A 14,278-nucleotide genomic window follows, 5' to 3' on the forward strand; every position below is an offset into this window, starting at 1 on the left:
GCCATGGCCGCTGAGCCTGCGCGTCCGGAGCCTGGGCTCCGCAACGGGAGAGGCCACAACAGTGAGAGGCCCGCGAACCGCAAAAAAAGAAAAAAGAAAGAAGAAAAAAAAGCCCTTATTGCCACCCTAACATGCACAATGGCAACTGTTCCTTGAGAGGGCAGGCTCACCTCACTGTCCTGGTGATTAATCTCGTTGAGGCTTGACTGTTGTACCAGGACCATGAGGAGCCTGTAAAGAAAAATAGGAGAAGCGGCTTAAAAGAACAGAATCTGAATGAGAACAGGACATTAGAAATACAGTCTGTTGAAGGCCTCCAAATGACCATATGCCCTTTGCATCTACTAGGGGAAAGATCCACGGGAAAAAAGCCTGTGTGATAGGTAATAAGGCACAAGAAGGCAGGTAGGAGGAAGGCCTCTATCTCTTCTCCCACCTCCTCTCTATCTTAGTGCTTCTGGAGCAGCCAGAGAGAATGGAGAAGGCGAATCCTCACACTTAACCTTCCTCACCAGAACTGTATCCCTTTGTGTTCACTCTAAGAAGCAAAGTCCTCCAGTGCTTATTTTTTATTCATTTTACATAAACTTATAGAGTGCTTTCAAATTGCTTCACCACTAGGTACATGTGTCATGCCTTCTAAATCTACAGGTTATACCTGGAGGCAGTCAGCATTTACAACTTCGCTCATTCTTTCTAAAACGCACAAATACCTAAGCATGCAATGGCAGTTATCAGTGTGAAACAACTGCCAGTGATTCTCCGGTTCAAGTTCTTATCCCACTTGGGCCCAATACTTGGTTGGCTGAGGTCAGTACTCCATCTGTGGGAGAGAAGCAGTCGAGTATAGTGGTTAGGAGCCCAGACTCTGGAGCCAGACTACCTGGGTTCACATGCCAGTCCTGTCACTGACCAGTTCTGTGACCACAGGCAAGTAACTTCACTTCTCTGTGCCTATGCCTCCTCATCTATAAAATGGGGGTAATAAAAAGTGCCTACCTTATAGATCAGGGTGAGGATTAAATGAGTTAATATGCATACAGCATTTAAAGCATGCCTAGAACACAGTAAGTGTTATTTCTAGAATACTTAACCCTAGAAGTTTTAACCCTGGCTCCATCTCAGAATTCCCTGGGGAGATTTTTTTTTTTTTACCTGGGCTGTATATTCAAGGTTTCTGACACAGGAGGTCTGGAGAGAAGCGTAGCTTCTACCGTTTAAATAAGCTGTTCAGAAAATTCTGGTAAACAATCAGATTTGGAAACCACTGAGAAAGGTGCTGAATGAATAAATCAATGGATACTCATTGTTATGGAAGGAATTGTGTCCCTCCCAAATCTATATGTTGAAGCTCTAACCCCCCAATGCCTTAGAATGTGACTATATTTGGAGATAGAGCCTTTAAAGAGGTAATTAAGTTAAAATGAAGGATTACAGCGGGCCTTAATCCCATTTGACTGGTGTTCTCATAAAAAGAGGAGATTAGGACACAAAGAGTGACACCAGAGGCACACGCTTACAGTGGGAAGACCATGTGAAGAGGCAGCAAGAGGATGGCAATCTGCAAGCCAAGGAGAGAATCTCAGAGGAAACCAACCCTGCTGGCACCTTGATGGTGGCCTTCCAGCAGCAGCCTTTAGAACTGTGAAAAAATAAATTTCTGCTGTTTAAGCCACCCAACCTGTGGTATTTTGTTACAGTCACCCCAGCAAACTAATATACTCACCAAGATGATAAAGGACTGTCTATGGGCAGACAATGAAAAAATTTGGCAATTATTTTGGAAGAATTATTTGAAAAATAAAATGGCTTAGCCTCCTCCTGAATCAGATTTTCATTGTCTCTCAGCTGAGATGACATCTAAAGTCCTAAGTATTCAACTGCTTAATATTAATCAGAGGGATTGATCATACTGTGTTACAAAGAGAACTTAAATGGGGGTGGACTTCTTCAGTGGGGGTAATATAACCAGGAAGCCTGGGTTTTAAATCTAGTCTTATCACTGTTTTTTGGGGAGCCAGGACACTGCTGTGATTTAATTCTGGCCTCACCACTGCATGACCTCTCTGAGCTTCTGTATCCTTACTTCTCTAACAAGGATAATAACATGTGGTGGTGGTGGTGAGGGTTAAATAACATAACAGGTGTAAAACTCCTAGTACACAGATTTTAAAGGAACAGTGGCTATGACTGTAAACAGCACATCTCTTTATCCTTTCTGAATTCTAGAATTTCTCCGTCAGGTGGGAAGATGCTACAAAAATAATTGTATTTTGGTTAATGCTATTTTTTATATTTTCCCTTATAGCTGCTTTATGGGGGGGAGGGTAACGGGTGACTATCTTTCTTCTTTCTCTCTTTCCTTTCTCTCTCTCTCTCTCCCCCCCCCCTCCATTAATGGCCACTGTCTAATCTCTAGGGCACATGTGGTCCGAAGTGCTGGGGGATGGAGAGGGAGCAGGAGGTCAGTGGTGGTCCAATCTGGTATCCCCGGCTAACCCTGAGCAGACTGAGATCACCTGTAGTCGGACAGGATCTTCTGGGGCTCCTCCAGAGCAGCGTGATCACACTGGGGGAAGTTGGCTCTAACCAGATGAGAATGGGGGTGGGGAGATCAAGACCTCTTCTCACATCCTGGGTGAGCCTCCAAGGGTCACAGGGTGAGCTCTGTGCTGGATAGTCCTCTGTTTATCTCTCAGATCCAGTCTCTGCCCTGCAGTGTCCTACTCTGAGGCTGACCTCCAATAATTCATCATCCAGGTCCCTTGCCCTCTGACCTCCCACTGGGTTTGGACAGTGGGAGAACCAGCAGGAGGGAGAGAAGCCACTTCCCTTTCTGACAATGATTTTTTTCCTCTACTAAAGGCCTTGGCTCCTGCCAGGTGGCCCCTCTCCTACACTACAATTACAACTACCGCCCAGCTCTTAGCAGGTTTCCAGTAGCAGCTTCCTTTCTCACCTCTTGTGGCCTAGGGGAGGAACACTTTCCTGCTTTTGGAGGGGAGTGGGGGTGGCAGATGGTCACCATCTCTTGCTGGTTAATTTCAAATAGTCTTTCATTAAACTTTCTTACTCATCTCTTTTACTATTTCATGTCTTCCCTGTCACGACCCTGAGTGATATATGCCAATCTATACTGCTTGTCTCCATTTGATTCCTAAGTCACTGTGACTCATCGATCTTTAAAGCTGGTACAAATTTACAGATGAGTATTCTCTCTCTCTCTTTCTCTCATTTTATGAGAGCAAATGACCTGATGCACTACACTGCTTGCCAAGGCCATCACACGTTGCCTTGGTTATCCAGCCTGGACTAGAAACCAGGTGTCTGCTTTCCAGCCTGGTGCTTCTATACTGTTCCGTGGTTCAGAGGTAATCTGCAAGATACTTGTCCCACGTCTGTCTTAATTAACAGTGGACTTGCAGATCTCTTAGTTTTGTTTTCTCAGAGCTCCTGTTTTGTGCTAAGGTGACCCAGGAGTATTTCTCCCATAACCTCCCAGCCCAATTTCCTATTAGCACCAGCTAAAACTCTGCTCTTAGATCTCCAGGCCACAGCATAAGGCTCACCTCATCCCAGCTGCCAGGACAGCAGGCACAGGTCCCCAGCAGGAGCTTTCCCAGACAGGCAGAGTGGTGAGTGATAAGAGCACGGAGGCTGGAGCCAGACTGCCTCTATTAGAAGCCCTGCTCCCTCACCAATCAGCCAGACCTTGGACAAGTTATGAAACTCTCCGTGCCTACATTTTCTTATCTGTAAAATAAACATAACAACAACCCTACTTCTTAAAGATTTGCTGTAACTTTAAATGGGTCAAAGCATATAAAGCACTTAACATGGACTTTACATACTATAATAAATTCTATATAATGATTAATTTCTTAAAAGGCTCCTACCGTTTACATTCTGGGGTCCCGTGATTGCCATTAGGGGATTGGTAGGCCAGAGAGAGCTCAGCTAGATGTATCCAGGAAAGGGGGGAGGGTTGTCTCCTTGAGCTTCTCTGTTTTGCTGGCCCCTTGGGCTCACAGTCCTGGAGGGGGGCTTAGCCCAGGGATGGCTGGGAAAAAGGGTCCCCAAGCCAGTCATCTGCTCTCCTGTCCCTGAAGCTGCCTGGAGGTGAGAGTATGCTTCAGTGAAACATCTACTGCAGGTTAGAATGCATCACCTGGAAACTAGAGAACAGGACCCCAAAGAAATGATTTCCTTCCTCCCTCTGGCTGTAGTCAAGAGCAATGAAAAGAGGCAGAGCTGTTGGCACTTTGGCAGGAAAAAAAAAAAAAAAAAAAAAAAATCTGCTGGTAACCATGGAGACCATAAAAGGACTTTCAGAGAGCCCTGTGGCTGCTTTCAGAGGAAATCGCTGCTTGCCTTGCAACTCTAGCATGCGCAGTGTTGTACAAACACAACTGCGAGCTCTTTCGAGCTTTGTCTTAATGATCATGCCCCCTCTTTCACATGGACGCCCTCTGAATGTCCCAGCCAAGGAAGCAAAAAAAGCAATGGGGAGCTGAAAGGGAGAAAACTCGGACCTGCTGAGAAGCAGAGCATTCAAAGCAGGAAGGGGACTCGTGAGATGAAACCTGTGCTCCTTTGCTTTTCTACATCCAGCTTGCCTTCGTGTTCTTAATTATAGGTCCTTCATCCCAGCAGCAGCTTAGATTTCCCACAGAGCTGTAGCTTAGCTAAGGCTGTATACTGCCACTGGTTGGTTTGCTAGTGAGTTGTTTCCATCAGAGAACCAAAATTTCTCTGGAGGCAAAGGGCTAATTGAAGTGTCCCCTTGGCTTGTTTATAAGCAGCTTCAGTTTGAGACTTCACTCTAAATAGTCTCCAGCAAGCACCGAGTGGAAGGAGTGTGCTGTTTGGAAATATAGGAGTTAGTGGATTTTAAAAGGAGTATGAATACCTCAGTACAAGGCCACAATGTGGCTGGTACATATGCTTATGATTAGAGGAAAAATATAGATGCATGTACACTGAATGGTTGAGTCTAATGTTCATTGGGTTCTAAAATCTTGCAATGCTCTACAATGTCCCAAGGTTAATACAAATGGGAGCGCTGTTCCTATCCTGATGACCTTCACAGTAAATGTGTGCTCATGTCAGTGGGTGCAGGACTGTGTGGGCATGCACCTGTGTGTGCAGATATATTTTTTGTGGACCTGTGTGTGCTAAGGTGAAGAAGGCCAGGGTGAGAGCTGGTGGGTGGCCGTAGCAGGATTTCATTCTTTAGTGCTGATCTACGGTACTTTATTTCTATCTTCCATCATCATCATCATCGATATCATCACCCTCATCATTACCACTAACACTTACTGAACATGGACAATTGACAGTGTTCAGTGCTTTCCACATATTTTCTCATTTACTTTTGCCTACTTACCTATGAGGTAAGTACTGTATTATTCCTACTTTCTAGAAAAGAAAGCTACCTGAACCTTGACATGTTAACTTGCCCAAGATAATATGGTCTGTAAGATATGGAGCCAGATTCATACTCAAGTCAGTCTGACTCCTGAGCGGGAACTCCTGGCCACCCTTTACCTCAATCCAAAAACAGGATTTTAGGTGGTTTTCAGATACATATAGTAAAACAAGATCACAAGCGAAAAAACTAGGCAAAGAGAAAATGAGGGCAGGATAAAGAACACATAATTATGGTCCTATGTGCATGCCAGAGGTGAGACACAAATTGGGCTTTGAGTTTTCTGAATATGCAGAGAGAAACATGATCATAAGTCACAGTGTCCACACAGTAAAAATAAAAAATAATTTATCAGAAGAAGCACAGGAATTCCTCCTTTAGTAGAAATTTTTCTTGTGGTTTTTCAGAAAAGATTATTTTGGTCACTGTAACAAAAAAAAAATTTTCCTGACAATCAGACAATAAGGAGTTTTGTATGGCTGTTTCTTATAAGGCCTCTCAGTGTAGACTGAGGGCTTAATGATAAAATGTGGCCATTAAAATAAATTCAACAGGGTCCACAGCAGTGGACTCCAGGAGCACAGCAGACCCATTGGGCAGGTTACTTATCTTCACACATGCACTAGGCAATTAGATTTCTTCTTGATGCCTTAGTTTTCTCATCTATAAAATGGGGATAGAAATATTACCTATCACATAGAGGTGTGGTAAAGATTAGATGAGATAGTACATGGAAAGCACTAAGAACTTTGCTCAGAACATGACAAATAATCAGTTTTGTTTGTCATCATCATCCTTTTTGTAACTACAGACCTATATGCTTTAATGGTCAGACAAGCTGGCCTAAAGTTGCATCCACTTAGGAAAATTAAATAGTCAAACAGGTATGCATGGTCTAATGGAAGGTCACTCCCTTCTGCGTTATGATTTTAGGATTAGAAAGTGCCCATAAGACAGACCAAGATTTTTTTTTTCTCAGAAAACGATTCTGAGTTCATGCAGACACACAAACAAATGGGCAACTGAAGCCCAACTTCTCTGGTGTGGTTAGTTTCGGCTTGAAGGATTTAATGCAGATGTTATCAAACTCTGCCACGGCCATAAAATTTCTCAGTTAAAACAATGATAAAATATCTAATTTTAAGCAATGTAATTCCATAAGGAATCCTTTCAATCAAGCTAGTTTTGAAATGTTCTCTAGGTGACAAAGCCAGTTGATTTGCTACATGGGTTGTGTCAAACTCAAGGTTGGCATTTGCCATCTACCCCTACAAGGATTAAATCACAAGCTGCTGAGACTGCTGACCTTCAACACCCCCTCAAAGGAGTTCAGGGTGGAGATCAGGAATGAGGCACTCTGTGCTGTGGGAAAAACTGGCAGAACTGGCCTTCAGATAGTTAGATATTTTCAGGAGAAGATTTTATGAGCCCAATTCTTGCATCTCCTCATATCTAGAAAAGCACTAAAATCTTTCACGGTAACATCTGCTTCCCGTGACTAGCAGCAACCTTCTGCAAAAATGTGTGCTTGACTGCACGTACTCCCCCTTCACCAAAATCACATATATACTGACCTTCCCCCCTACCCCTTTGCAGCAGTTTCTCAGAGCTCTCTGAAATGCTCTCTCCTGGGCTGTAAGTCCTCATTTAGCCCCAAATAAAACTTAACTCACAACTCATGTTGTGCTTTTTTGGTTTTTTTTTTTCATTCGACAGTTGTTAAGGTTTAACCCAATTCATTTTTGGAGAACATTTAACAGGTATGATAATTTTGGTTCTGGAATATTTAATCTTAACCTTTGGGTTTTACTAGTTACAGCAGCTAGCATTACCATAACTAAAGCAGATTTTATCTTCCAGAATCAGCTAACTGTCCATTTAGGACAATAAAACTATATAATCAGCACACAGAGGATGTTTATTTTTCTGGCTTCAGCTCTTCCTAAGGTGGTGACTGGGTCATTTGGGACAATTTCACGAGAAGGGGAAGCCACAGCTCTGTGTTATCTCAGTTATAGTGATGTAATGTAAATCCTAGAGAGTCTAGGGGCACTGCTGGGCATAATAAAGAATAGTCTAGTAAGTCTACAAAAGAGGAAGTACACTTAGATTAGTTTTTAATATACTATTGTAGTGATTTCAGATGATGAGCCTAATCTATTGACCAAATTGATCTTGAGTGTGATTTTGACTGCCAAGGCTTAGTTCACCCCTCAGGTGCAATGGTTTAATGGCAGAGCCAGGTTTTCACCAAAATTCTGGCCCCCCTTTCTTGGATTGGAGTCATCACCAGGAGGTGGATTCTAGGTCAGGGACTATATTCCCCATCGCTCTTTATGGCCAAATGACTCATCCTTATTAATGGAATGTGAGCAGAAGTGAATTGTGTCATTTACAGGCTGAGATTTTAAAGAAATAAGTGAGGCTTATCTAAGCTCCTCTTACGCTATCTGCAGGCCGAACAAAAAGGATTCTGTGATGCTAGAAGATGATGAAGCCACAAGCTTGCATCCCTGAATTACCTGTGGAGGGGAGGCCCCCTGCCCCCATCCAGGAAACCTACATTGGACTAAACTTTTATTATGTTAAAATGCTGAAGCTTTGGGTTTTATTTGTTACAACAGCTATGATTACCATAACTAAAGCAGGTGTTCATTTTCCAGAATCAGGTAGATTTTGAAATGACTACTCTGAGTGAGGCAGGTAAAAATCATCTAAGTGGAGTAAATTGGGGCAGAATAGTCTTAAAAGGTACGTTTAAAACGTATTTTCTAAAGATTACTCTTGGGAAGACAGTATGATTTTGTGACTAAATATTTCTGTGGGTTGTCTAGAAAAGTCACTCTTTTTTCATCAAAAGGTAGTCATTTTATGATGTCTACTGATTGTTAGCTCTGGGCTTGCTGTTTCTTCTCTAAACTTCCTTGTTTTGTTGGGCTTTGAGTAAATCCTAGTTTTCTATTATTCCTGGATATGATCCAATGATAATAAGAGGCAAGGCTTGGTTGGGAATAGTCCTGGAATTTCCCAAGTCCTTTAACTTTAGTGTAAACAGACTGAAATGAAGAAATCCTATTACCTCTCAACCTGGAAGGGGCCTTGGTCTCCTCAACCCCTGCTTGGCTTCAGTTTACTTCTGAACACAGGGTCTGAAGGAGGCAGCAGAATGCACCCACCGTGCTGCTGGCCTTCAGCCTAGCTCTGGGGAGTGTGAAGTTCCTGTCAGAGGCCTGCTCTGTCAGCAGAGGTTCAGGAAGTGCCTGGAATGGAACCTTGCTGATTCCACAGTGGGAAGTGTGCTGTCATCAAGCTGCCAGGAGGGTCTTTCGAAAGACTGGGGACCCAGGCCACTTGGATACAGAGGCCTGGGGTAGCTACACTTGGTCTGGGCAAAGCTTTTTCCTTTGTTGCTCAATCGTCTTACAAAAAGGTGACCTCAATCATCCAATTATTTGAGGGCTTTCTTTGCATGGTCTCCAGCAGCACACACTTCTGGTTTTCCTTCTCACCCACTGGTCCCCCTGTCTCAGTCTCCTTTGCTGGGTCTTTGCCTCCTTCCAGCCCATAAATGTTGGCATGACTCTGGGTTCATACATTAACCTTCTCTTACCCTGTTTGGTTTCCATCACAGCGCTCGTCACTATTTGAAATTATCCTATTTATTTGTTTACTAGTGCGCCACTTAACTCCTTCACTAGAAAGTAAGCTCTGTGAGGTCAGAGACACTGTCTTGCTCACTGGGGAACTCTAGGGCCTAGAGCGGTGGTTGGTCCATAATAAGCACTCAATAAATAGTTATTGAGTTAATAATTGACTGATTAATTGAATGAATGAATATAAGAAATTCAGATGATGACAAACAGCATTTCTTCTTAAATCAGAGACTAGGAGAAAAGGGTTTTATCGAAGTAAAAATGGGATTGAGACTAGAGTTGAGATTGTTCCAGGATATTTTGATTCACTGAGATGGGGTCCTGTCTGCTGCAAATACCAAAAAAATGGATGGATTTTGTTTTTATTTGCCACATGGATTGGATTAGATGACCTTCTAATCCAAGCTGGGTGCCTCCCAACTTGAGCGTCGTGTGAACCTGGCTACGTACCTCACATCGGGCTCAGCGGTGGCAGCGTGCAGTGGCAGACGGCCATTTTTATCAGGGATATTGTGCTTGGCACCATTTCTTAGTAGACTCACACAGCCTTCCAGCCAACCCTGGAAGAGTAAGAGCATCGTTATATAACACAATCTCGCATAACATAGTAACAGAGTCCAACAAACTTTCTCCAGTTTTCTTTCCCTTTCTTCTTTGGTTTGGCTAAAAACATGTTCTATTGGACCTGAAGTGGTTGGTTAAGGACCATAACTCCCATTTAGACAACAGAGGGCTGAAGGTCTTGAGGTGTGGATTCCTGAGTTTTCTGGGACCTTTACCCTGTAAGATGCAGACTGATTCCTAGACTCTTCTGCATCTGCCTCCCCATTTCTAGGGCCACTTTCTGGCATTCCACTTTTACACCCAGTTCCTAGAGCCAAATGTGGCATGTGATGGGGGTGATTAATCAGCTCTAGACCCTTATTCTATGGGCTTAGCTCCAAATCATGCTCGTCAATGGTCTGACCTGGACGTCATTGTCCAATTCCAAAACTGGGCTCCTATGTCATTCTTGAGTCCCAGCCTCCACTCTATGCCTCAGTTCATCTATATCTGATAAATGGTCCTTCGTCCTCTTTTCCAAGTTCTTTTTCTAGTAACCACAAAGATAATATCTTGCTTATTCTAGTCAGTCTCCTTCCTGATGCCTGGAATTCTAAACTAAGCCCTAATCCAATGGCTGGGACCCTGCCACCCTGTTGACTGATCTTTCTGCTGCTGAATATGGGGCTATCACCAGCACCCTCTAAGGGCTCCCCATTGTTGTGTTTTATCCCCCTATGAATTCCCCAAGAAACTTCCTTCGAACTCCCTGTTGTCTACTAATTCACCAGATTGAGACCTGATATTGCCACATCTGATGCTTGTCCCTACTTGGTTAGCACTTACAGCTGGGTCATTTCTCCACTGTCTCTCCTATTTCAAAGGGAAAATATAACTGCAGGCTAGTCCTCCCTTTCTGTTTGTTAATACTTTAAGTAACTGACCCAACCCTGCTGATAACTGAGTTTGGTTCACATGTCAAGGAGAACACCTCCTACATCCATCCAGAATCATTTGGGTTACTCACCTAATTAAAAGTAAACTTATAAGTAAATGAAGTATATAAGTATACTTATAAGTATATGAAGTATATGAGTATAATAATAACTTATGAGTAACTGAAGTTATTATTATGAAGACTAATATAATAAAGGTCTATTTTTTCCTGCCTTCTTCCATTCCTGTATAGTTAAGCCTCAAGATTACCCAGTAACAAGAGAAAGATTACTGAAGATTTTCCCATGCAGTACTGGAAGCAATAAAAATGTTACTAAATGCATGGAGGAGAAAAAAAGATAACCATAAGAAAAGACCTTTTGGTTCTGAAAAGTCTGCAAAAAAAATCTTTCTACAAAAGCACATTAAAATTCTTAGGTTCTAAAATTGAATATGGCTTTGAACTGACCAATAATATTTGTCTTAAGTAGAAGCAAATAATTTTCATAGTTTACTAATGTATGAAATCTGGTTTTAGTTCCTAATGCCCGTCATCAAGTTTTCTGATTAAAAGGGAAAAATATGGCCAGGAGACCCAAAAGAAAGGCATGCTGGACAAATTTCAGAGTTGCCAAATTTTTGAGTGGCCAAAGTTTCAGTTTTTGAAAAATGAATCTTCTGATGGGGAAGGGTTTGAAACATTTTTATCATTTTGCAACATTTCCTGGAACTATGTGTATATGTGGTTTTCTTTTTTTTCTTCAGAAAAGAAATCAGAAAACCATTGACTACATCTGAAACCCATGGTCACTATTCAGAACCAACAAATATGTTTTGGACCTACTATGCTCTGGGTGATTCTGCATGTGGTTCTCCTTCAACAGTGATAAACTTAGGGTATTATTTTTACTACATTTTACAAATGAGGAAAGAGGCATGAGGAGGTGAAGAAATTTGCCTAGGATCACACATCTGTGGTAAGTTTATTTGTATACTGAGCTTGAAGCTGTGACTGAGACAGTTTCTGAGTGCTCCCTTTGCCTAGTTCCTCTTTAATACTTGAATTCAAACATTGCCAGAGGGAGTGGTGGGCTTCACTGTGTAATCACTAAGATACCACCTACTCTCACCTTCCCAGGGATCCTCAGGAGAGCCAGTGAGGGGCCCTGCCTTGGGCTGCCAGACAGAGGTGGGGTCAACAGTAAGAGGGTAATGCCCATGCTGTCATGCCTGCGTACTTCCCTATGCAGCTCCTTAGAATGCGTTCCTAGAAAGAGTTGTATGCAACGGTGGCACCTCACTAGGCTCACTGTTCACTGTGATCTAGAGGAGAACTTCTTCCCAGTCGCTTAAGTGCTACCTAGCCCAAGAAATTTGAAATGTTGAATTTTAGAATTTTGAAAGAATTGTAGCTTGGTTTCACTCTATTCTGTATGCTAGTGGCAGTTAAATTTAGAAACCATCTCTATTCCCTTCCTCCATCCCCTGATTCAAATTTTCTCTTTTCCTCATCTCAGACACCAAAAATCCCTACAGCAAGAGCAGTTATTAGGGCATGTGCCAGAAGGGAGGAGGACTGGGAAGGCCATCATAAGTCTGTCTGAGACACTGGACTTCACCTAGTACTCACATATCAGTGTGTTTCAAACTTGAATGGGCATAAAAATTGTTGGGGAGGGCTTCCCTGGTGGCGCAGTGGTTGGGAGTCCGCCTGCCGATGCAGGGGACACGGGTTCGTGTCCCGGTCCGGGAAGATCCCACATGCCGTGGAGCGGCTAGGCCCGTGAGCCATGGCCACTGAGCCTGCGCGTCCAGAGCCTGTGCTCCGCAGCGGGAGAGGCCACAACAGTGAGAGGCCCGCGTACCGAAAAAAAAAAAAAAATTGTTGGGGAGATTTGTTTAACGTGCAGGCACTTCTCTCTCCACCCCTGTCCTGCTCCCAGAGTGTCTGACTCTGGAGGTCTAGGGTGTAATCCAGGAACCCACATTTGAAACAAGCACCCCAACACTTTGAAAAACTCTTCCCAGTTTCATGTGTGAGTCCTAGAGAAAGAGGGCATGCAAATAAGAAATGAAAGAGTAGTGTCTAAAGAAAATCTCTGTGAGGACTGGGCAATGCTTTATTGCAAGCAGGAAGGTGTGGTGTTTGGGGAAGGGAAGTGTTCTACTTGTCCAAGGCAGCTTCAGGACACCATGGGTGAATCCACCACTGTCAATGGGCAGCAACAGCAAATGCAAGAAGCTGCATCGGCAGCAACAGTGGTTATGATGAAGATTTGCAGGAGCCACGTTGGAGAGGAGGGAGAATGATGACCTTCGTGTGACACCAAGGAGCAGTTGTTTGACGTGGACTCAAGATAGCCCTGGAGTCTCCCGAAAGGATTACAGTGAAGATTTGAGAGGAGAGAGGTTTGAAGATTTTCAGTAAGGCTTTACCAAGCCTGTGCTAATATTGGGAAATGCCAGACTGAAATCTCTTGTGTTGAGGACTGGCTCTATATAATTTTTAAGTTAGGCACTGATTGTGGGTTGAATCCTATGCTTGGTGTTGTCCCTTAAGAGACTGGTATTTCTCCCCTACTCCCTACCCACCTCGCTTCCCATTGTTCTTCCATTGTTCTCTACTTTGCTCATCCTTCAGCTTCCACTCAACTAATCCTACCCCAAAGAGGTTAACTGCAGCTTCAAGTGTTACCACCCACTGAGGGTATTAACAGAGGGCATTCTTAGAAGGAGTACCAAGTGTGTTGAGAAATGCCCCAAGGGAAATTCTGATGCAATTAAGATGGAAAAGAATATTTCTCTCATGGCAATATCACCTCTAACTTAGAGGATTGTTAGGAAGATCCAAAATGACTTAAATCCATGAAACCAACTCTAAGTCATTATATAAATGTTGGACATGATTAAAGCACAACTTTTAAGTTCTATTTCTGTTGGCCAGCTGCACAAATCCAAGAACACTCTTCTGCAAGTAGGGCCCCATAACAACACATTTAGTCCACCCCACTCTTTGACAGCCACAACAGACACAGCTGGTACCAGATAGGTTGCCAGGCATAGACTTGTGCGGCCATAAGCGTCCTGCATGTTAATATTGGCTCCCATCTTCAACAGCAGCTTCACTGTGTCCACCTGACGTCCAGAAACCGCATGCATTAAGGGTGTACATCCTAGAACGAGACATTTCACAGCTTTGAAGAATGTTTCAAAAAAAAAAAAAAAAGAATGTTTGACTTGTGACTTCAGACTACACTACAAAGCTACAGTGATCAAGACAGCATGGTACTGGCACAAAAACAGAAATAGAGATCAATGGAACAGGACAGAAAGCCCAGAGATAAACCCACACACGTATGGTCACCTTATCTTTGATAAAAGAGGCAAGAATATATAATGGAGAAAAGACAGCCTCCTCAATAAGTGGTGCTGGGAAAACTGGACAGCTACATGTAAACGAATGAAATTAGAACACTTCCTAACACCATATACAAAAATAAACTCAAAATGGATTAAAGACCTAAATGTAAGGCCAGACACTATAAAACTCTTAGAGGAAAACATAGGAAGAACACTCTTTGACATGAATCACAGCAAGATCCTTTTTGACCCAACTCCTAGAAATATGGAAATAAAAACAAAAATAAACAAATGGGACCTAATGAAACTTAAAAGCTTTTGCACAGCAAAGGAAACCATAAACAAGCTGAAAAGACAA

General features: G+C 43.0%; 1 protein-coding gene across 1 annotated transcript in view; it reads right to left on the reverse strand.

The window, feature by feature from the left end:
• Positions 1 to 14,278, reverse strand: part of ANKRD55 (ankyrin repeat domain 55) — a 95,168-nt gene that overhangs the window by 43,085 nt on the left and 37,805 nt on the right. The window contains exons 3-5 of the mRNA XM_007112809.3: positions 13,603 to 13,733; positions 9,532 to 9,641; positions 171 to 231 (exon numbers count right to left, since the gene is read on the reverse strand). Coding sequence (XP_007112871.2) covers positions 171 to 231; positions 9,532 to 9,641; positions 13,603 to 13,733 — 302 coding nt within the window. The remainder of the gene's footprint in view (positions 1 to 170; positions 232 to 9,531; positions 9,642 to 13,602; positions 13,734 to 14,278) is intronic.

Source organism: Physeter macrocephalus, chromosome 8 (assembly GCF_002837175.3).
Source record: "Physeter macrocephalus isolate SW-GA chromosome 8, ASM283717v5, whole genome shotgun sequence".
Taxonomy (NCBI): Eukaryota; Metazoa; Chordata; class Mammalia; order Artiodactyla; family Physeteridae; genus Physeter; species Physeter macrocephalus.